Genomic DNA, 25,968 nt, shown 5'->3' on the forward strand with positions numbered 1-25,968 from the left:
AAAAAGTTAGTTATTATGGCAGAAAAAATAATATATTATGTATCACAAATTAATAGTATTAAAACATTATTAGGTAAAAATGTTCCTTGCAACAATCACAAACTTTATTGTACATTTCAAAATGCAAAAATAGAAATAAAAACTTATGCTGCCGATTGTACAATGCAATAGATCAATAAATGTTGCACAGTCTGTCAATAGTAATGAGGATACCATTATGCATGATTAGTGATTATGATACGGACTTTTCATGGTGGGGTGTGTTACCATTATTATTATTATCTCTCAACAATATTCCCACATGTTGTTTGAAAAAAATATTTTTTGTTTATAAAAAGTATTTTTTATTAGCGAGGTTGAGGCCGAAGTTTTAAACACAAAAACGTGTACATCAGACATTCAGCACCGCTTTCCTGTGAGCCTATAAGTTCAAAAATGGTGTTTGGAAAGTCAGTGGAATCATGCTTGACATTCCAAATGCCATTTTTAAACTTCTAGGCTTACAGGAAAGCGGCACTGAACCTCAAACGTATACGTTTCTGCATTTAAAACTTTGGCCTCAACCTCACTATTGTTAGCAAAGAAAAGGACATAGTCTAGTTTCTCCAAATTTTCTCTACAAGAGGTAATTTTTTTCATTATTTATTCAGTATTTTTATTAATTTTTTTATTGACAAGACTGTCTTGTTTATACAACACAAACTATTGGATTCTAAATGCATTTGAAAGGGAATACTTTCAGGTAGCTAAATTATCAAGTAAGGAAAAAGAGAATTTGATCGAAATTTCAACCGATTTGATTTTAAAATGCCAATTTAAATCAAAATGTCTTTTTAACTTTTGAGCAGACATTAACAAAGAATTTGAGCTACTTTCTGATAAAGCACTTCAGTTTTTGTTGCCATTTACAAGTACTGTGCTTGTGGAAAGAGCTTTTTCTTCCTATCTAAATATTAAAAATAAGTATCGCAATAAGCTGAAGGCAGTTCCAGATTTGAGATTATACCTCACATCAGTCAAACCTGACATAAAAAAATTATGTGAGAAAAAACAAGGACAAGGCTCACACTGAACTCCTTTAATACGAAATTAAATACTTTCTAGTTAGTTTTTTTGTGCAATTTTATTTTTATTATAATTTTTATATTTGTTTTTATATTTTTATTGTAAATGTATTGATTTTTACATGTATGAACATAAATATATTCTCTTTATCAACATTATACATTATAAATATATTTTTAAATACCACAAATTAGCTTTTTTTCTTTTTTTAATTTAAAGTTACAACATGTAAAATTAACAATACCGTTACTCACTAAATTTCTTAAATAAGGGGTACAATCTAGAGAAATGACATGTCACAGGGTACAGATAATGAAAAAAGATTGGGAACCGCTGGTTTAAATTATTAACATTTGTTACTCCAATTACATATTGAATGAAATATTAATTAATAATGATAATTATAACTAACAAATCTTTATGTTATATATTTTAAATTGTTTTAACATGTGCCTTTAATGTCAAAGTCAACAAAGTAAAAAATTTCACTAATTATATTCTTATTTACTTATCTTGTTTAATGTTATCAATTAGTTATTATTATCAGTAAAGGCAAGTCCCAATTGATCACAATAAGTGAATTCTATTTTAATGCTAAGTGTATAAATGTGATCAACTACCATCTAATAGAGAAGTTTCTTCCAATCTAAAGATACAAAATTTGATTTCAAGATGAATTTTTTATATTTTAATAAGTAATTCTAATCACTGATTAAATAAATAAATGAAAGCCCTGTGTGACCATGTAGGCAAACTAGGTGGCTGTCTAGGGTGACCAAATCTGAAGGCAGCACTACAACATGCAATTTTTTTTATAGGAAGCTTTTAATAGTATAAAATGATATAAGATAAAATGGAACTGTATTATTATTTAGTATTTTAAAATACTTGAATTTAAAATCTAAATTGGTTTTTATGAAAATAAAAGCCACTTGTATAATACACATCATAAAATGTATTATACTTCTATATTTATAGTAAAAAATTATATATATAATGTACTATTTATTGGCAATAAATATTTAATACTTATTAACTTAATTGTAATTTCTTTTTGTGTAACCATACTATTACTTTGTACGGTGGTACCTTGTATTTTGAACAACTAGACGAATACTTCAGAGTTTGAATGCCAAATTCAGCAAAAATTTGTTTCAGAGTTCAAATGATGCTTTAAAGTTTGAACTTTGCGCTTGGTGAAAAATGCACTTGAAACATAAAATAAGCTTCTGAAGAAATACAATCTCAAATTAGCAATAATGTGTTAAATTTCATGACTGTTAAAATTAAATACGTTAAGTAACGACAGTTGTTAAAAATATGCAAAAACTTTCTGTTTAATCCAATATCACTTTTACCTTACTAATCATGGCATCTGAAGAGTGTGTGGAAGCAACAAAGTCCAATAAGTAAGAGGAAGGCTGTAATATCTACAATTCAGACAAAAAAGGAACTTATCACAAAGCATTAAAGCAGTACACTTGTGGTGGATCTAGCAGCCATGTTTAAATTGTTGAAGTTAACAGTGTGCAACCAGTAAATGCAATTTTCATTTTGCTATACAGTATTTACATATTCTATTTATTGTTTTCATATTTTAATTTGTTATCAGGGCATTTAATTGTGTAATTTTTACCTTAAATTATGTGTATTTGCTCTTTTAAGTTTATTGAAATGGGTATTGTTGGGGGATCTGGGAATGGATTAATTCACTTTCCATTATTTCTAATGGAAAAAATTGCTTTAGTCTTTGAATGCTTCAGAGTTTGAACAGCCTCCTGGAATGAATTAAATTTGAAGTACAGGTACTCTTCACTTTACGACCGAGTTCCATTCTGACAACTATGTCGTTAAGCGAATTGGTCGATAAGCAAGGAGCTTGCACCGGGAATATAGGATCGTTGTAAAATTATACAAATTATGCAACAAACTTCAAATTTATTCATAAAAAGACTATTATAGTATGCTATTAGCCTATTATAGTACTATAAGACAATTACAGTATGCTCAAGCCTATTATAGTATGCTTAGTGCGCATGTCACCATTCGCCACTGATTGACACTCAAACTGTGAAAGGGGATTCCCCGAATTGCAGGTCGAAACTCAATTTGTTGTAAATGCGAGTAGTCGTTAAGCAGATAGGTCATAAAGTGAGAAGTACCTGTATAATGCATCACTGTATTTTGAATGTGCTGGTTTGTCAATTTTCCTGAGGAAGGGTAACACACGAGTGATTTGTCTATGATGACAAATTTGCTTATGCCAGACTTGAATATATGCATTAGATAATGTTAAAACAAACAGAGGATCATTGGGAGATGATCCAAAAATAACCAAATCAAAAAATATCTAAAATAACAGCATAAAAAACAAAAAAAAAGCATAAAGATTCAAGAATCAAACTTCTATTCAAACTTCATTTATAAAATAATTATAAATTTTCATAATTAAACATTAAATTCTGAATCTAAAAAAAATATTAATATGTAATCACTCAATATAAAACTCAATATAAATATAATATATTTAACTCAATATAAAAAAAGATTATATATATAGAATATAAAATAAATAAATAAATAAATAAGTATATATATATATATACATAAACAGAATAAAAATGTAATTAATAAAAAATTGTTTAGTTTAATGAAGTAGAACTTTAACCAGTGATTTAGATGTATATTTTGATTTAAATCTCAATATCTCTATATATTTAAAGAAGAAACACTAATTTCAATAGCAAAAACATTTGAAATAAATCCATATTTTTATGAAAATAATCACTGGTTAAAAAATAGGTTTGTTGTTTTATGATTTATTCTTCTAAACTTCAAGAACTTCATTTTATTATACAAGTTCTTACTTGTTAAGAACTTGTGCAACAGTGTTTGATTAATTAAACTAAATTATTTATAATAAAAACTATACATATTACTGAAATTTGCATAGCTGAATCTTTAAAGACTTTATGACTATCAATTTTATTGACTTAGTATTTGCTATACAACAGCTTACACATTATTTATCCTGTCTAACTTAAAATTTCTGAATTTATCTTTAATAAATTTAATACTTCATAAAAATAATATATAAAAATTTTTATCCAATATAAGATTATATTCCTTAACCATACTACAAGGAACAAAAGTCTAGCCAAACAAGAGTAACAATGATCTCTGATATCAGTGTCTACGGATAAGTCATAAACTAACCTCTCTTATCATTTCAGTTTTGTATAAGCTACTTACCATTAAAAACATGTAAAGCCCTGTATAAAATTCAAATTAATCTATGAAACAATGAGTTTCAATAGATTTCTTTCAATTCTAATAATTATGGACTGCAATAGTTTATAGCTAATGGAATAGAAGAACAAAATTATTTCATTTATTATTTTCAACTGTCTTTATAATCTTTATTATAGTTCTTTTATAAACATGGACAAAACATTTTATAAGACACGAAATATATTTTTAAATACCACATACTTAATTATATTAAGCCATTAACATCTATACATTTTAATTATGATTCTGAAAAATATAAAATTATATCATCAAATTCATTTCAAAAATATATAAATTTTATTTATATCAATTCTGTTTCTGTTAATGATAATAAATATCTTATTTTTTTAACTTTCTTTTATAGTAAAATCTTTGAAAAGATCTATATCACAATATAATTTGGATGCAGAGTAATAAATGAAAAAGTTTGGTCCTTCACTTAAGTCTAAATTAAAATTTTCAGTAATATATTGAATAAAACTTATGTTAGTATCCTTGTAAAAAAGTTTTACAACAAATACAATAATAAAAGCAACAGTCCAATAAAATCATTATTTTTCAACTATGCAATAAAATAATTTATATTTATGAATATAAAAACATCTAACTTACTTCAGGTATACTTTGCAATGTCATCCAAGCAAACAAACTTGCTTTCTTTACGCCACCTTTCTTAAGTACAGAGCTACTTCCATGTTCAAAAGGAAATAATGTACTCCTTTGTACATTTTCATTTTGTTCAATTTCTGATTCTACTGAAGTTTTACCAGTTGCAGCATTCATCACAGGACTATCACCAACAATTGTTTTGGAATTGTAATGAACCTAACAGGACATTGACTTTACAACTTTATTGTTATAAACATTTTAACAAGATCAAAATTATACATTTTTACCTTTACATCTAGACCAGGAATTAAAAAAATAGTAAAGTCAGCAATTTGACCAGCCACAGGCATCTGTACATATCTCAGTCTAGCAGACATAGCATTATTCTTCATTCCTGAACTATGTTTTTTCTTGCTATGACTAGGAGAGGATAGATCTACCATTCCACCAGAGAAACTTCTTTCCTTTTTCATTGATCTTTTTTATATACAAAAGAATCAAAATTACTATTTACAAATTTTCTGATATAGTATAGTAATAAAAATTAAAAAACCTTTTCAAAAGAAATTAGGTATTAAAACATGTTTCTTTTTCAGATTTTTATCTAAAGAGAAGTGTGTTTAAATTTTTAAATCATTGACAAATAATTTATATCTTAAAAAATATTTTTATTCACTTTAATATTCATCTCAGAAAATTATGAAAATGATGAATTGATATTTACTAGATATTTCTGTAAATAAGCCCAACACAAAATAAAACAGTGAACTTATTCTTGAATATCAAGTTTACTTTTGGCATCATAATTAATAGACAACTGAAAACAATAAAACAGTTCATTGTTGTTCATCTCAGTATTTAGTCACCTTCTTTTGGTACCTATGATCATGAAAGTGCCAAGCTGCATTGTTCTTTCAAATCTAAAAGTTATAATATCAGCTGGAAAATCAATGAATAAACCCCCTATAAAAGACTGGATCAAATGTAGTTTCACCAAAAGCATTCTTTTCCACATCAACCATGCTTGTTTAAAACAGACAAGTTTCTTATGCAAAAGAAATCAGCAGAGATTTCAAAACTAATTTTTTAACCCAGTTATTAGCCAAATTATCTGAAAGAATTAACTATCTGCAACCTTTTTAATATCTGAGTAAATACACCATTTATAGTAGTACTTCATTATGAATAAGAAAATTGGTTTAGCATTGGACCTAAAGCATTCACAGTGAAGAGATACAGAAGACCAAACTGGGAAACCATTTTTCCAGTATGGGAAAATAGTTTTTGAGAAGTTAAATTCCATCATCATTCTTAGTGTTAATCATAATATATTTCAGAGCATGTAAAGTAACTGAAAATATACTACAAATAAAATTCAACACTAAGTTTAAATTAATGAGGAATCTTGAAAATCAGAAAATAATGAAGCTGAAGTAAACAAATAAGACACTAAAATACAATAACAAAAAAACTAATTAATTTTGTGATGAATGATGTTATTTTTTATTTTTAAAAATAAATAAATTTCCAAAAATAAACTAAGTCTATTTTTGTTATCAGTATTTCAAACTGAAGCCATCTAGTTTCCATAATTAAAGCCCAGGGTTTATTTACAAAAATATCTGATGATAAAAACTTAATATAATTTCATTTATAATTTATTGATTACCAGATATTGCACCACCTTAATGATTTCTATTATTAGATTTCAAGAATTATATTTTCAAGAATCAATTAAATAAAAAATTTCAAAAAAGCAGAACATTTGTTTAAAAAGTTACTTTTTCAGTCCTTGATCATCCTGTAAATCTCTAAATGTATCTTTGGTATGTAATACACATTTTCCACTATTAAAAAATACTTTTACATCTAATTCAAAGTCAATATTTGGCTCTGCCAATGGCTGTTTGGCTGAACTCATTCCGCTACTTGTTCCTCCAGGTGTAGTGTGTCCAGTCCTTTTTAAGTCATTTATCATTTTGCTGAAAATGTAAAATGCAAAAAAATTTTAGCAACAATTTTTTCAAAATATTGTTTATTTTCAAGATTATAAATTAAATGTTTGTTTTGAAAGTTAATTTGAAATTAATAGTTTTCAAATAGATAAACATTTAACTATTTATAAATGAATAATAAACAATTTAAATGTAGCATTATCATACAAGTTAACAAATAAGCTTTTTCATGTTTTTGTGGATAAATATTCAGTTTATAAAGTTTATTATAATTATTAGCTATTATAATTTATATTTTGATTAACCCAATTCTTCATTAATTAAAATTGGCTTTCACTCTACATTTTCTTAGTGTATTATTTATATGTTCTTAGTGTAAATATGTATTATTTGCGAGTATTTTACCTCATAAAAATATTTTCAAATATTATTTACTTTGCTTAAATATTTTCTTTTTCTATTTATTTATTTACAAATACTGCCTTAACTTATCTAATTCTTATTTCAGATTACAATATTGTCCTTAATTATGGGAAATAATAACTTAATGAAAATGTTAATTTATAAAAATTACTCCATATGATAGAAGCACTAAATATTTGTTTAGAAATTAAATGTCAGTAGAATTAGAAAGGCAGTCAATTGTAAAAGCAAATAGCGATAATTTATTTTTTCATGTGATCTGAATCAATTACCATACTGCAAGATAAGAAAATATACAAATTAACAGGCAATATTACTATGTGAATTGAACAAAATAAATTGAAGTGAAAAGACATTATTATTTAAGTTAATAAATTTAGACTGTCAGAACTATTTTCTGTATTACATTATTGAATCTACTAAAAAATAATTTTTTATATAAATCTAGGTGTATAACTGAGTGTCAAAAGTACAGTAGAGAGTTGTTAATCCGAATCAATTGGGGACTGGGGTTGTTCAGATTAGTGATTTGTTCGGATAACCGATTATGTACGAAAAAATATATTAACCTGTCCAATGTTCAAATTTTTCTCCGTTGCGTGTCGCTTCATGTTGAATTTTCGTCGATTTTAAGCCTAATGAAAATTTTTATAATAATAATCGAGGCTATCGTATCGTTAAAAATTATTTCTGCATTTTGTACAAACAAAATAAATATATTGAAAAATATAAAAACATGAAAATTATACTTTAGAAGTAAATCTAGTATCAAAAATGTTCGATTCAGCACGACACAGTCCGACTGAAAATCGTTTGGATAACCGGCGATTCGGATTACTGGGGTTCGAATTAACGACTCTCTACTGTATACAAATATGAGTAAGAAAGGGTGCTACATAAATTAGAGTATGAAATAAGTAGAAAATTTTATGTAAATAATATTTTAAATAATAAATTGTCAAAATTTTAATATTTTTAATTTTCATATCTTAAAACTTTGAAAAATAAATGAAAAAATAATTATTTAATAAATTTCAACATTAAATAATTCAAGTTATTAAAGATTATTATTATGATTACTAAAATAATAATATTAACAGAAAATATTTAACAACTTTTATAGCTTCTTGTTATTAATTTGATAATTTGATGAAACAAATAAACACAATATTGATATTTAATTAATCTCTTACTGATTTATTTCAATTTAATAATATGATAAATCACTGTGACCATTATTTTGATCTCTGTATATACTTTTCATATTATATTATTATATTAGTATTCTAACAATATATATATATATATATGTTACAGTAAAAACCCTTTTTAGTTAAAACGAGTTTTAACTAGTTGAAACTAGTTTTTAATGGATGTCATTGTTATAACTAGAATTTACTGCTAGTCAAAAATGAATTTGAGTTAAAACTAGTTTTAACTAGACAAAACGCGTTTTAACAAAATGGTTTAGTAAAAACTATTTCGACCAAGGTCATTCAGCTAACACGTTCCTATAGTGTATGATGAATTTCGTATCGCTTTAACCCTTTTCCCCCGACATCTTGTTTACGTTTATTTTGCGATCCCTCCTAAGGCAATATAAGTCAGTCAGGCAATATTATTTTAAAAGTTCACCAAAAATCAAATTATCATTATATCTATATGAAAAAAATCGCTTACATTTATTAATATCTTTAGTTTTAAATACGATATTTTTCAATGCATTATATTAGAAAAATTTATAAGAAAAAAAAATAATATATATCAGAACTGACACACTAAATTGGAAATAAATATCATCCTATAGGAAAACTATCTAGAGAAAGATTAAGAAGAACGTGAAGAAATAAATTTTAGGCCAATTCAGACAGATATCTGCTAATCTGTGAAGTCATGAAAATGATTTCCTTTTACATTACACTACAAACTTAAATATACAGTATGTGTACAATAATCATAGTAATTATTTTTCAGAGGAAAGTATAATTTAAAATTTAATACAAATTCAGAAAAGCTAGTTATGCTATTGTTTATATTTATGTTTCAAAAATTCTTCTCTGACATAAATCAAACACATTTTGTATTCTGAAAACAGCTGTTTGTCATATCTTAATATTAGAAAGTTATATCAGAGGGTAGATTACAGTTTTTGAATGACTTTAGATTAGAATTCTCTTTATTCATAAATAGTATGCCATAAAGCTAGTATATTTTTTCATATTGTTTCATTTGTAAGCTTATACCAGAAATGAATACAGTAGAGTGTCGTCTATCCAAATCAATTGGGGACTGGGGTTGTTCAGATAACTGATTTTTTCGGATAACCGATTATGTATTAAAAAATATATTAACCTATCCAATCTTTAAATTTTTCTCCGTTGCGTGTCACTTCGTGTTGAATTTTCGTCGATTTTAAGCCTAATGAAAATTTTTATAATAATAATCTAGGGTATTGTATTGTTAAAAATTATTTCTTTATTTTGTACAAACAAAATAAATATATTGAAAAATATAAAAACAAAAAAATTTATACTTTAGAAGTTCATCTAGTATCAAAAACGTTCGATTCAGCACAACACAGTCCAACTCAAAAGCTTTTGGTTAACCGACGTTTCGGTTGACCGGCTTTCGGATAAACAACGCTCTACTGTATATAATAGAATAGTTACAATGTGAAAAATATTTCACTTTGTATACAACAAAAATTGTAGTACTTACTTTGAGCAATCATTATTAAGAAAATCTTGTTCTGTGCCAGCTTCTGAACTACTTGAAGATTTTGGAGGCACATTTTCCATAGAAGGTGATATAGAATCTGACTTTGAAACATTAGCAATTCCTATATCTGTGCCTTGTGAAGGAGGTGTAGGAGTTTCACTAGGACAGAGTTCAGCACTCAAACTAGATGTAAACACACTATCAAGTGATAGTTCCCTAAAATTAAATTTTAAATATAATAATAATAAATTTATTTCAATAGTTTTTATATAAAAATAAAATTATGTAAAATGACAGAAAAACTTATAATTTCTATTAACTAAAGTATATGATATCATGGATTTTTATGTAATCACAAAATCACAGACAACTGTTTAATTTGAAATTTATTTTCATTCATAAAAAGTATATAATTTTAAATTAATTTGATCAAATTGTTAAGGACAAATATATATATATATACAGTATTAGAAACTAAACACAAAATAAATAAATGTACTATAAAACTTTATTTGATTGTTTTTTTGAAACATAGAAAGAAAAAAGGAAAGAAACAATCATAACAAATAAGCAAACACAATCAGTGAAAAATGATATCGAATAAATAAAAAATCCTTAATTGAGTAACACATTTAAATCATCCATATTTTTTTAAATACATTTTTATATTTTTTTAAAATATCTATTAATATAAATCTTTTCTTTACCTTATTCTACACATAAATGGGCAGTTGATTCCTGATTTAGATAAATTATACAAATTCATTGAAAATGTTTTTAAATTGTGTTTCATATTTACACAATCTACATAACTTTTTGTAGTTTTCATTATAATATAGGTAAAAAACCTTTATCTGCTTTAGTACATACATATTTATGACAAAATAATGATAATGAAAGTAAATATTTAAATTTTAAGCAACATCAATTTTAGTACAAACAAATTTATTTCTGATTATTTCAGCTAATGTATGATAATTTAAATATATTCTTAAAAATATTTTTTTTTGTTTTTTTGTTTAAATTAAAACAATAGCTAAGCACATTTTCTCAAATTAAGATGCAATATTCTATTGCATCTTAATTTGATGTATTAATTGTTTATAAAAAAACATACCAATTATCAAAATGTAAATAGTTTTCTAATACTTTAAATACAGCTATACATTTCATGATTTCATTAGATTTTAATATAATGATTCTTTCAATTTCAATTTTCATTCAAAATAATATTATTAATGATGTTTGACTGACTTAAAATTTGATATCCAATTTTTAGATAAATCATATCACATATTGCTGGTTTATTTTTATTTTTATTATTATTAAAAAGAATTTTGTAACCTAATTTTCAACATTAATAGACATTTCTAATGCACTTACATAATTACATATTTTATTTAAAATTTAATTCATTGCTTCCTACGCAGATCTAGCACAATTTTTAATTACTATGTCATCTGCATAACAATAATCTCTAATAAAATATAGTAAATCAATTTATATATATACATATATATATATATATATACATATTTAATATTGTCAGATATTAACATTAATAATAATAGTACTCAACAGTTATGAGGAAAAAACTTAAATTATCAGATATTTCTTACTAATAAGCCAAAATCCAAATTTTATTTTTTCTGGCAAAATAAATGCCTAGATTTAAACACAAACTTTGATCCTAACTTTAATGAACTGATTAGAAAATCTTTTGTAAATCATTCTTAGAATAAATAATTTTATTTTTCAAACATAATCTGGCTTCAAGTTTTCTTTAAACTCCTTTCATATACTTATCCATAAAGTATACCTAACACATATGACAGAATTCATTAACAGACTCCAACATATATTTGTTTGATAAATTCACAAGAACAAAAAAAAATTTATTAGTATTGTCCTTACAGAACTTTAGATCATTTATATAAGAAAGAAGATAATATCAAGTAAGCTGTATTGTGTTAAAAGATAATATCAAATTAACAAATTATATAATACAATACATACAAGGTGTGTCTGAAAAGTTTGGTGAATGGTCTCATAAAATAAAGGAAACAAGAGATACAAACAAAATACTTTTACTGGCATTCAAAGTAATCGCCATTAGCGACAACACACATTTGACATTGGTTGTACAGCTGCTGGAAGCTGTGAGCAAACGCTTCTTTCAGTATCACACGAAGCACCGTTGACACACGTTGTTAAATCTGCACAATGTCAGAAAAGCGTAGGCCTTTCAGGACTCCTTTGAGGCGGGGAAACAAGAAGAAATCTGCAGGTGCCAGATCTGGAGAATATGGAGAGTGTTGAAGAACTGTCACCTGGCTTGTAGCGAGGAAGTGCCATATGCGGCTCGCAGTGTGCAGACGGGCATTGTCATGGAGCAGAGTCCCCTGTCCACTCTGGTACAACTGTGGCCAAAGTCGCCTGATGCATTTCAGCAGCCATTTCAAAACTCCCTCATAGAATTCTGCATTGATGGTTGTATCGTTGGGTAAAAATTCATGATGGATCAAGCCCTTACTCTCAAAAAAGGCAATCAACATCATCTTAATCCTGGATTTGGTGAGACAACATTTTTTGGGAGGGGGACGACCATGAACACCATTCCATGGACTGTCACTTGGTCTCTGGATCATACTGGTAGCACTACGACTCATCCCCTGTAATGATTGTTTCCAAGAACTGCAGATTCTGGTCACATGCGTCGATGAAATCTCCAGAGGTTTCCATCCAGTGTTGCTTTTCCTCGTCTGACAGCGTGTGCAGTACAAACTGGACACAAATCTTACACTTTTGCGAATGTTCATGAACAATAGCGCTCACACTGTCCTTGCTTATCTTCAAATCTACTGCTATCATTCTCAAAGACAGGCACCGATCATCCGCAAGCTTCTATCCCACTCGTTCGATGTTGTCTGGAGTTGTGCTTGTTGACGGTCGACCAGAACGTGGCTCATCGTCGACATCTTCCTTTCCATCTCTGAAGTGTTTAAACCATTCAAAAACACCCTTTTTACTCACTGCTTCCACACCATACACTTTCACTAACATTTCATGTGTCTCCGTCACCATTTTGCCTAGTTTGAAACAAAACTTGATGTTCATGCATTGCTCCATTTCACAGTGACACTCCTTCTCACACTGGTTGCGTTGCATTGTTTGTTGTGCGCACTTCCAACTGTCATGATTTCGACACTAGGTGGCACTAGTTGGCAAGTCTCTCACTACGTCTGCGTGAGCACAACATCCTAACCAGCACAGTTATTCAACTATGGGACCATTCACTGAACTTTTCAGACACCTTGTATATTCATAACAGTACCTGTAATCCATGCTTCTGCATTTTAGTTTTATTCTCCAGTTAGTATTATATTTTTTGTGATGATAATTTCAAAAAATATAAGCAACTTTTTTAAAAATTTAAAATAATATGATAACTTTATTAATAGTTAGTCAATTTCAATAAAATACTTATGTAATTTTAAGTCATTATTTCCAGTATTCAATTAAAATATATTCTTTATAATAAAATTTTAATTTCTTAATTTTTTTATTTGAAAATCAAAGTTAGAGCAAATATTAACTAAAATATTTATTAAATTTGCATATTTTATCTTGACAACTATGACACTCTGCTTCAAAAAAAAACTTTTTGTTTAATGTTTAAAAATTGCCCATAAGTTTTTTTGTAATTGTATAAAATTAAAATAATTTAAATATTTAATTTCTTTATTAATTTATAAATTTCAATCAACAAATTATCTTTACCTGTGTACACCAGTTTTTTCATTTATTGAAATATTTGGTAAATCTGACATGTCTAAAGATGCAGTGCGGGTATGAGCATGTGCTGGAGAAGACTCTTTGCTAATTGGTGATGGCTCAGTATCTAATAAACTAGAAAATTAATAAATTATTATTATTAATGTTATTTAATATGATTAATTATGTTTAATTGTTTCATAATAAAAAATAATTTATCAATTGTCATAAATACAATATAGTTAAGGAAGAAAATATTCTTATCATTTCTATCATTAATGATGGTTGTTACATATATATATTTTTTTATTTATTTACTGTTGTTATAATTTTAGAGATTTATTAATAAATCTTGAAATGATAAATACATATACTATGCCAATTCTTTTACTTACCATATCATAACAAAGAAAAATAAACAAACCAATAATATGATTTTAAGTTTGCCAAAAGATTGGATACTTGGCATATAGCTCCCTGTCTTGAATAGTTTAAAACACCAAAGCACAACCACCTTCAAACTAATCCCCTTGTACAATGATACTCTTTTCCCAGCACTTGTACAGCTTCTAGAAGCATTTCTGTAAGCCATATTTTGTAACTACCTGTAAAACCTCCTGTGATGCTGCTTTTACATCATTTGATGACTCAAAATGACATCAAAATAATCTCAGACCATTTATGGACAGATAGACTCATCCAAATGCCAGATTTTATGTCCAGATATGTGGTGTTTAGCTGAGTCCATCCATCATAAACAGCCCAAGATCATTTTGTATTAATGTGTTACAATGTTATAATGCATAAGTATGACTAAAATATTATTATTAATATATTATAATGTATAATGGATAATTTATACACATTATTAAAACATCTATTAAAAAGTAAAAATAAATTTTTGACAGGAACCAAACTGTATTTTAATAAAAACATATTAAAAAAACTATACAATGTAAATAATGGAGTGTTTCATCACTGCTATTGATTCACTGACCAAACCTTTCAGCATGCTATATTCATGAAATAGTTTAACAGATAAAAAATTTCTGTTCTTTAAGAAAGAAATTGTTTGTCGGTTAAATCAAAGGCCTACTGTATAAAACAATAGAAATTCACTGTCAAAGAATGTCACTGCAATTAATTTATTATAACAGTTTATTTATGTACTATTTCATTGAAGATAATGAGAAAAGGTAACTTAAAGATAATGATGTTTATAGATTAAATAAAATATTTTAGCATATGCAACTAAGTAATAGTAATTTTGCAGTAATTAATTCATTACCCATTTTTTTCATTGTTGCCATCTGGAAAGAATAAAGACATAGATTGTAAAGGTGCTCCTCCAGATCTAACTCCAAGTCCTAATTTGTCTCTGAATGATGTTGCCTGTTATCAGCAACCAAGATATCAAAAATATGTTAATAATAATATATACATGATATATGCACAAATATTTAAAATTAATGAAATATACTTTAACACTCTGTCTTCTTAATCTTTTTATTACATCTCGGCGAAAATCATTAAAAACAGCTGCTTCTAGTTCATGTAATCTTCTTACTTCTTGTTCAATTGTATTTTGGCTCGCACCTAGTAATCTATTAAATGAAATAAATCAAACAATTTATAAAATTAATTCAAACAGCTACTACTACAAAATTACTACTTATATAAAAATGTTTGAACTTTTACCTTAAATCATTAATGATTTTGGCCTGTTCATTCATTTCCTTTTCTATAAGTCTAGATCGCTTTTTAGCATCTAAACAGGGATCTAACAGAAAAGGTGGAAGAGATTCTACAAATGTACTTCCTTTTCGTATTATAACTGGTTCCTATAATTTATAAACATTTTCTAAATAAAAATAATCATAATACACTTACAATTTATTAAAATATATTTGAATAACTGAAATTTCCAAACATATCTGATGATAACTTCCAAATTATTAGGTTATAAAAATTAATTTTCATTGAAACTTAAATAAATTAAATTTATTAGTCAGATATATTTTTCATTATATAATAGGTATAATAGATTATATAATAATTTAAATTTCTTTCTATAAGTCTTACTGGAGCAACTGGACCATTTAAACCAGATGGTCCTTCAATAGTACTGAAATCCACGCCATCTCCTTCATCTTCTCCTGTTAAAGCTGTAAGTGTTTTGAATAATGCAGAAAGTTGTTTGCCAATGTTGGTGTCTACATGAATATCTACACCTTCCATTTGCCACTGAACATTAAGTATCCATTTAGCACTATAACCTGGAATATAATAAAATATTCATTAATTTCAAAATATTATTTATGATTTTTAACTATAATTTTTGATGAATTAAAATTTTATATTCAAACCTTATTACATAATTTGAAAGCTATCAAATATGAAATCATTTCACTAATGTCAAAAACCACTAATTTGTCTCAAATTAGCAATTTGAAAAGTAAAGGCTACACTCTCTGGATCATAGATTTGGTAAGGCTTGTATCATACAGAATGTCAAAAAATGCAAAATCAAAGTAGCTGCCATTAGACAATAATGCATAAGAAAAGGAAGTTTAAATTATATGAAATTTCCTAATGAGTTTAAAAGTATCTTCATATTTTGAATAATGGTTTATGAAGTAAATATGGTTTGTATTTCATAGCATCATAAATCATGGATGAAATTGCAATATAATTTTTTTGCTTTTAATTTAAAATCGGAAAATAATTACTTTAATTTTATTTTAAAATCCAACTTTAGTTTTTTAATTTAGATTTTAAAATAAAATTCAGGTAGCTTTTGGCAGAAATGATTCATGTTAGTATCAGTCTTCAAAATATACTTCTCCATGATTTATACAAATTTTTGCACACACTAGTAATTTACTTATGCCCTCATAAAAAATCTTTTTTGGAATGCTCTTTCAAAATGAAATTTTGATGTGTGATTTAAAGTTTGAACTTTCTTTAAGCTTCAAGTTTCCATCTCATTTAATGAGTAACAGTTCATGGAAAAAAAATTGCTATTTTTCTTGTAATTTCTTATTGTCTTCTTTTTCTAACAAATTTTATTATTACTGTATATTATTTGCCAAATCATATTATATAAGTAATATTTATAGCATGGCATAAAGACTATATATTACTGCATACAAGCAACTATCATTAACAATTATGTTAAGTGTTTAGTGACCAAAATGCAATGTTTTAAGCATTTTACATGTAACACGACAGTTCATTATTTATATTTTTTTGCTGTGCATTTTACTGTTTTAATTACATTTGAGGATAAGGATGGAGTCTTAACTTGAAGTTGTAATGTAATATTAGAATTTTATAAATATAATTGTAAGCAACAGAAATAATTGAATTTCATTAAATTATTGTATTAATACCTACCACTTCCTTGAGAAACAAGTGTACGAGAACATATTTCGTATGTTCCTTCAGATACAACACAAAGATTCATAATATTAGTATCATTAGGATCAGGTTTCCAATCATCCAATGAAGTTTCAAAATCATCAGCAAATCTTATACATAAACCTAAAATTAAATAATATAAATTTTTTAAAATACAAAAGCTATTCAAAATTTTTTAATAGTATAAATGATAAATAAAAATAAAATTTTTTTGGTTGAAAAAGTTGGCAATATGCAAACAAAATCACATGAGTGAATGTTCTAAAAAAAGTTTTTAGCACAGATATTTTAAAACAAATAGAAAGGAAAAAGATTGAGTACAGCAACAAATAATTATTAAACTTTTAGTCAAAGAAGAGACTAAACTATTGGGTTGTTCGGAAAGTAATTTTTTTTTTTATTACTAGAGGAATTAGATGTATTTTTACCAGCCAATTTTATTTTAAACCACATTTTCATTATATACTTAGACAGCTGACATTTTAAGGCTTATTTGTAAAAAATTTTGTTTGATTCTGTACAATTGTTTTTTTTTCGGTGACCCATCAAATATGGAAAATCGAAAGCATCGTTTTCAGCATATTTTGCTTTTTTATAAGTAAAAAACCAAAATGCTGTTCAAACAAGAAAAAAATTGTGGTACACGTTTGGAGAAGATGTGTTAAGAGAAAGACAGTGCCAAAACTGGTTTGCAAAATTGCGTTCTGGCAATTTTAATATCGAAGCTACACCACATTCTGAATGGACATTTGAAGCCAATGAAAACAAAATAAAGGTACTGATTGAAGCAATTTGCCATATAACAACACATGAAATCACTAAGAAATTAAATCTGTTAAATTGAACCATTTATTATTACTTAAAACAAATTGGTTTCGTTTCAAAGCTCGATATATGGGTTCCACATGTTATTAACGAGAGATGCTCTCTATGGTGGGATTTTAAAGAAATTTTTTTTTGAGCTTTTACCATCAATTCAATTATCAATCATTATCAATTTAACAATTGATTCGAAAGTGTACTGCCATCGAGTAAACAAATTGAGTAATATCATCAAACAGAAAAGGCCAGAATTGATCAACGAACAAAGTGTAGTGTTTTACCATGATAATGCCAAATTTCACACAAGTTTGGTAACTCGTCAGAAACTGTTATAGCTTAGATGGGATGTGTTATCTTACCAACCATATTCGCCAGATGGGGCACACTCAGATTATTACTTGTTCTGGTCTATACAAATTTTTTTTAACTGTAAGACATTTACTTGAAATGACAATGTCAAAAATCACTTGGATCAGTTTTTTGTAAACAACAATCAAAACTTTTATGAATGTGAAATCATGCTCCTACCAGAAACAATGACAACAGGTATTTGACTAAAATGGTCACTACATAATTCAATAAAATATTTATTTATTATAAGAATATTGCGTTTATTTTTCTATGGAAAAAACGAAATTACTTTCTGAACAACCCAATAAACTGAAACTTATTGAACATTATTAACACAAGGTAGGATCTCTTTTTTTATCAAAAAAAAGGTACAGGTTGAGAATCTTTTATCTGAAATACTTGGGACCAAAAGTGTTTTGATTACTGAATATTTGTATATTGGCATCTGATTTGATTTGATTTATATTAGTATGATTTGATTTCTTTTTCAAGTTACTTATTTAGGAATTTTTATTAATTTTTGATAAAACAAAAAATTTTCAGATATCTATGTGAATACATTTTTTTTTTTAAATTTATCTACTGTAGAAGTGTGAAAATATTTTTAAAACATACTCACATAGACATGTTAACTGATCTGTCTGCAAGAATGCACATTTATTTAAATATTGAATTTATATATATGTAATTCTCGTGAAGTTTATCAACCAGGTAAGATGCCGGCATTCTGGGAAACAGTGAACTGTTTCCCGGGATCCTGGGATATAATTAATTATTTTTAAGATATAAAATAAATCTTAAAATCGAATAATATAATTATTTTTCATTTTTAAGTAACTTAATACAGCCTGCAATCTCCAAAATAATAATATTAATATGTGTAAAATATGTATAAAAAATTACTTTTGAGTTATGTAGAAATTTTCACAAATAGAAAATGTTTATTAAAGTTTGTTGGAAACTACTTACAACAAAAATGCCTTTGAATTGAGTTGAAAATTTAAAGAAAAAATGAAACTTATTGAACATTATTGAACTTAGATCAAGCTTCTACTTAGAAGGTAATTTTCGTTTTTTAAATAAAACATAATATCAAATACAGGGTCTTTATAATTAAAGTTTCACTTTGAAATAGCCATAAAAAGAAAACTACTAGACAAAATTTTATCAAACTTGGTAATAGTTTACGGGATGTCATGGGATTTTATTTTCCGCAAAAAAAATAGTTAAAAAACTCACCACCAGCGGGGAATAGCGCTGTATGCAATATTGTTAAATGAAATAAGACATAAAGACATCGATTGAAAATGTTTTTAATCATTTCTAAAATGTGTTACAAAGCACATTCGATGTGGCATCCACCATTTTCTGAAAGCAAGTTAAATCACATTACTGTGTTCTCAACTGTAGCTCTTAGCATATCAGGAGGAATGTTATGGAGATATCAGTGTATTGTATTTTTCAATCCTGCCAAATTGTTCATTTTCATTTTCAACCAATGTCTTCATGTCTTATTTTGTTCAACAATATTGCATACAGCACCATTCCCCACTGGTGGTGAATTTTTGAATTATTTTTTTGTGGAAAATAAAATCCCATGATGTCCTGTAAACTATTACCAGGTTTGATAAAATTTTGTCCAGTAGTTTTCCATTTACAGCCATTTCAAAGTGAAATTTTAATTATAAAGAATGTATTATTGTACATTTTTATAAGATTTTAAAAAGCAAAGATAGACAATACTATGATCACTCAATTTGATTCTTATTTTACTAAAGAAAAGTCCTGCTACCGAGAATGCCCTTTTCGATTCAATTAATGTGGGTGAAATCGTCTTTAAAGCATTTAAGAGAAGACAGATGTTATGTGTTTTTTCACCCATAGCCTGAAAGATATATAGTTCATTTTTGAGATGCATTACAGTATTTCTTTTGCTCTCTAGTATTCTTGATTTGTCTACCTCAGCTGCATTAATAGTGGCATCAAGCCTATAGCCCAATAATTCGACAGTTCGTTTGGCTTTAATAACCAGGTTTATGAAGAAAAACTTCATACTTGCATACTTTGTACTCATTTGTAACCTTGCCCAATTTGCACAACATAGCATAATGCAGTTATCAAAGCTACTGGGCATGGTTAAAAATTAAAACAGCATAAGCACAATTATTCCAGATATTACAGGTTCTGACAAGTAAAGAATTTTCAGAGTCCTGTCACAAATACTGATTATTGACAATCTGACATGCCATAATAAGCAAAAATTTAAAAAACTAATAAGCAGGCTTAAAATTAATAAATACAAATGCATTCTGACAGTTTATGGGTTAATTATACTTTCTATTTGCAAAATTTTCTCAACTTTAACATAAAATAAAAGTGAATTTTTAAGAAATTTGCTGGATTTCCCAAGATGAGATGATTTTCCGGGTTAAAAAACAGCTGGGATTCCATTGGAGAAACCCTACTAAAGAGAATACTGGAACATTCCCAGTACTTTGTGGAAATTTTTTCAATTTTGGCACATCATGTCAGCACCCAAAAAATTTTCATATTTTTGGGGTTTTCAGTTTTTGAAATTTCAGATAAAGGATTCTTAATCTGTATTTCTGAACAAGCTGAGCAATTAAAATATGACAGACAAGTAAATACAGACATTGGTAAGATATGAGATTGCCAAGGTTAATGTCCACAAATATTTACCTTGTTAAAAATAGAATTGGTAAAAAGAAACAAAAGTTTGTGAAATTGCATCCCAAACTGAATTAGTATGGCAAGTGCAGAAGCAATTGGACCATTTATTTTAAAAGTGATATAAGTCCAATTTTGGAAAAAATTGAGAAATCACATAATATACATACAATTTAGTGTAAACTTTTTATTTATAAACAATTCACACTTAGCATTTTAAAATAACCATACACTTTGATTGATTAAAAATTCATTGGTAAATGACATTGCATAACCATTGATTACGAAAGTAGTGTAAGTCCATTTTGTGCAGTGTAATTAAGCACTTGGACTGGCCATTAATTACATCTGCATTTTCCTTGAACTTTTACTCCCCTCTCTTGTCCCAGTTTGTCCAAGTTTTTGTAACCCTTCCCCTGTTTGGATGTCCTACATAATGCAATCCCCATTAAAACCTTCATCACTTTATGAATGATAGATACCATAAGTGGAAATGAAACATACAAGAAACTTTGAAATAAGTATAATAAAATGCATAAACTGTATAAAATTTAATGAAATAAATGGATGTCCACTAATGCTCAACCCCCCCTAGTCTGACTTGTCTTAAGGGAGGGGGTTAACCCTCTCTAAAGACAAGTCGCTTCCAGTGTGGACATCATTTATGGACAGCCCTTTACAACAGAGGAATAAAACTATGAATTTTACCGAAAAATTTACAATTTGAAAGAATGGAAAAAAAATCCATGTAATGAACCTAAATGAAAAGCAGTGTCTAATGGTAAGCTCATAATAATGATAAACTTATAAAATAGTTTAACGATAAGTAAATATTTTTAATATTCAGAATAAACAATACTATTTTATTTCTTGTTATTATATATAAACAAAATCAGAATAAAACATAATGTGTTTCAAGTGAAATTGAGTTTCACATAATAGAAATTTAATGAATTTTACAGTTCAATAATTATGAAAGTGGTGTAAGTCCATTTATGGCCCAGAAAGAATATATTAGTTTAGTTAAATTCACATAGACGTCTTTATGCAATCAACTTATATATTTCTAAAGTCATAGAAACATTGTCAAACTTAGTACACTTTATTTATATTTTTGAATCAACTAAAACGCAGATGTTTAAATATCTCGAAAGAAGAAAAAATGGACTTACACCACTTTCAAAATAAACGGTCCAATCATTTGACATTAAAAAATGTTGTGAAACAAGTTCCTAGAAGTTTAATATCTTATCAGAAAGCTGATCATGTTGAGATGTCAAAAGCATTTATGATGGTTCCATAAAGAAGAAAAATTTTTAAGATCTATTGAAATTTAATTTAATCTATACATTTCAAAATTTAATCACCATCTATCATCTGGCATTATAGAAGATTACTGTTACCAAAGAAAGAACACACAGAAAGTCAGCAGAATAATTTAAAACTATTTGAGATGTAGAAGGAACATTATATGTTAAAGTTTTAGAAAATGAGCAAACAATTATTATTAAACAGTATTCTGATATTTTCATAAATTCCATTTTAAAAAAGTGACCTGAAAATGTGGCAAAAGGCATATTCTTATACAAGACTCGTATCAAAAAACAAGTATTACTCATTGAAAACTGGACTAAAACAGTTTATGTCAGCCATTTTATAGTCTTGACTTGAGTCTTTTAAGTATCATCTTTGTGGACATTTAAAAACTTTTTAGAAGGAAATTTAAAGAAAACATAGTATTCTAAGTTGGCTGTACAGTTTACTGAGTTTTATTTCACTAATGTATAGAATTTTCTCAAAAAATAACAATACTATATTGAAACACATAGAGAGTACTGAAATATAATAAATATTAACTTTTTTCCCTAATGTTTTATATTATATTTATTGAACTTTCTAAATATAATCTAAAAATTTATTAGTTTTGTATTTAAAAAGTTGTTTAAATAATTATTATGTCTGAATAAAATATCATAAAATAAATTAAAATATCTTCTAATATTAAAATTATTTATTATAAAAAATTTAAGCTATGTAACAGCAACAAAGAGTTTTGTTTTATGCCCCTCTCATATAAGCCAAATGCACAATTTTATTATGTTGTCTCACTAGCAATAACTATTGAAATAGCACAACAAAACTATGCAAACTTTTACTATTCTGTACTAAACATTTGTACAGTAGTTTTGTTTGCATTGTTTTGTTCCTAACAATCACTGTGCACAACTTAGTTTAACTCTAACTGGCTACGACAAATATTTCCAACTAAAATTCATGTTTGGTCAACTTATTTAATGTAGAAATTAATATTATAAAATAATAAAAAGTCAAAGCTAAGTGTAAACAATGTAATGAACCCTTAGTTTTGCAGCTAGCTGAATGGTATTGATGATGCCATTACCGTTTGTTTACATCACTATTAGAAATGGCAAAGTGTAAGTAAAGGTATACTATACCTTTTCAATTTCAATTTCTAATTTGCAGATAATATTATTTTTATTTTTTAAATCAAATTTTGCATTGCTCATACCTGTAAATCTAGCTTTGCTCACTAAAGAACCACATGAACAAGCTGAAACTCGAGTATTTTCCAAAGTAACTACAACAGCTGCCTTCAATTCTGTGTCATATATTTTGTTACTACTAATATTCTGAAAGGATTCAATAAATTAAAATTAATGAAATAATAAATACTAATGTTTACATTATTTTAAATTACAATAAAACCAACATAATTTAACATTTAAAAACATGATAACATTTAAAAACTATTTTATATTTAGCTAATTGCAATTCACAAGCATAAACATATAGATAAAATCATGTTCATATTTATGCTATTTTCTAAACAGTTTTTTCTTTATTTTTGTGTGCACTTCCAGTAAAGTTCCTTAAAAAAGCATTTAGCTTTAAAATAAATAAATATAAAATAATTTATAATATATATATTATATATATAAGAAATTACTACTATATAAAAACCAGATTATTAAAAGTTTTTATTTTTACATTAATTATAATACAGAATTATAAATAAAAAAAAGTTTAAAATAGAATATCATATCTGCTTAATTATCAAGCTTTATACAGTATTTAGTTGCACATAAGTCATGCAAATGAATATAAAATTGTCAAAATTAAAAGAAAAAATTTATTAATTTTGAAAAAAAATTGCTCGATTTATATTAAAATTAAATAATTTTTAATATCTAAAAAGTTTAAAGCAAATTATTCCATACCATATTAATTTTAAGAACATTAATATGCTAATTCTTATTAAAATTAAAATATTTACATTATAAATAATAAATAGAATGTCATAGAATCTGCCTTTAATTTTCACATCTACATACAAAGTAACTAAAAATCTCAAACATTTAAAAATAGTCTGTCTCAATATGTAGCTTTTCATATTTAATTCAATAAAATATGATAAATTAAGATATAGAGTACACAAAAATACAGTAGAACGTTGTTTATCCGAAAGCTGGTTAACCAAAACGTTGGTTATCCGAAAGCTCTCCAGTCAGACTGTGTCATGCTGAATCAAACATTTTTCATACTAGATTAGCTTCTAAAGTATATTTTTTTGTTTTTATATTTTTCAATATATTTATTTTGTTTGTACAAAATAAATAAATAATTTTTAATGATACAATAGCCTCGATTATTATTATAAAAATTTTCGTTAGGCTTAAAATCAATGAAAATTCAACACGAAGCGACACGCAACGGAGAAAAATTTGAACATCGGACAGGTTAATATATTTTTTCATACATAATCAGTTATCCGAACAACCCCAGTCCCCAATTGATTCGGATAAACGACGCTCTACTGTATTTATTTTGCTTCAGCAATATATATTCGTAAAATATGAGCATTGTAAAATATTTTAATATTTTTGAATTGTCATCATCTGAAACTACAAGTATATGTAATCAATCAAACAAGTTGTTTGATTCATTGCATATAGTATAACTTGAGGCATATTTTTTATCATTAGAATTTTTTTTAAATATTAATTTTGAATATTTAAACCAAACAGCTAACAATCAAGCTATTTAAAGACTTTATTTTTAATTAAATTATTACAATTAATTATAATTTAATAATATAATTTTAGATTTTGATTTAGCTTTTATGTTAATTATTAAAGATCATTTATTAATATTTTCAATTGTAAATTTAAATATAATTTAAACAATTTCTAAATTTTTAAATAATGTTTTACCAAAATTTTATTATACAGTAAAATTTCAATTTAGTGGACACTTATATTTAGCAGAAAAAAAATGACAATTCCTAGCATAGTAATAGGGCTATTAATATATTTTTACCTCAATTAAGTGATAATGATTCCTGCTTACAATGAAAAATAATTAATTATCCTTCCTAGTTTCCAAAACCTCTCAAGAAAACAGTACAATAGATTTCATGTTTTCCATGAATATCAGTATAAAAATATTATGCCTATCTTTGATACCATTATTTCTTAGAATTTATTTCTGTCCTTAAACTTGTCAAACAAAGTTTTCACAGTTCTTTGCAGAATGAAATTAAGAAACTCAAAAAATTTTAAAGAAGGAAAAGATAATAGAAACAGAAAAATGAAATGAGTCATTTTGCCAAATTGGTAAATATGCTACTTAAAAAGTCTTGAAAGCATAATCAGTAATACCACCTATCCAGCTTGGTAAAGTTATGGTTTGAGTCTGCATGTCTAGTGTTTTTCCTAAATATCTCTAAATTAATTAATTAATAATTGATTTTTAATTATTAAATTTAGTACAAAGTTACTACTACAGTAAATGCAATACAAAATAGCATTAGCATTAAAATTTTACACTACAA

At 26.4% G+C, this 25,968-nt stretch overlaps 1 protein-coding gene across 3 annotated transcripts in view; it reads right to left on the bottom strand.

Moving 5' to 3' along the window:
- tweek (transmembrane protein KIAA1109 homolog tweek) overlaps positions 1-25,968 on the bottom strand; it is a 176,409-nt gene that overhangs the window by 46,811 nt on the left and 103,630 nt on the right. For all 3 annotated transcript variants that reach the window (XM_067280734.1, XM_067280735.1, XM_067280733.1), the window contains exons 37-47: positions 23,647-23,767; positions 17,232-17,378; positions 15,918-16,111; positions 15,534-15,676; positions 15,316-15,439; positions 15,124-15,227; positions 13,842-13,970; positions 10,062-10,277; positions 6,747-6,947; positions 5,253-5,442; positions 4,969-5,181 (exon numbers count right to left, since the gene is read on the bottom strand). In XM_067280734.1, the coding sequence (XP_067136835.1) occupies positions 4,969-5,181; positions 5,253-5,442; positions 6,747-6,947; positions 10,062-10,277; positions 13,842-13,970; positions 15,124-15,227; positions 15,316-15,439; positions 15,534-15,676; positions 15,918-16,111; positions 17,232-17,378; positions 23,647-23,767 (1,782 nt within the window). The remainder of the gene's footprint in view (positions 1-4,968; positions 5,182-5,252; positions 5,443-6,746; positions 6,948-10,061; positions 10,278-13,841; positions 13,971-15,123; positions 15,228-15,315; positions 15,440-15,533; positions 15,677-15,917; positions 16,112-17,231; positions 17,379-23,646; positions 23,768-25,968) is intronic.

This window comes from Centruroides vittatus, unplaced genomic scaffold, assembly GCF_030686945.1.
Source record: "Centruroides vittatus isolate TY-2023 unplaced genomic scaffold, ASM3068694v2 contig_890, whole genome shotgun sequence".
In the NCBI taxonomy this organism is placed as follows: Eukaryota; Metazoa; Arthropoda; class Arachnida; order Scorpiones; family Buthidae; genus Centruroides; species Centruroides vittatus.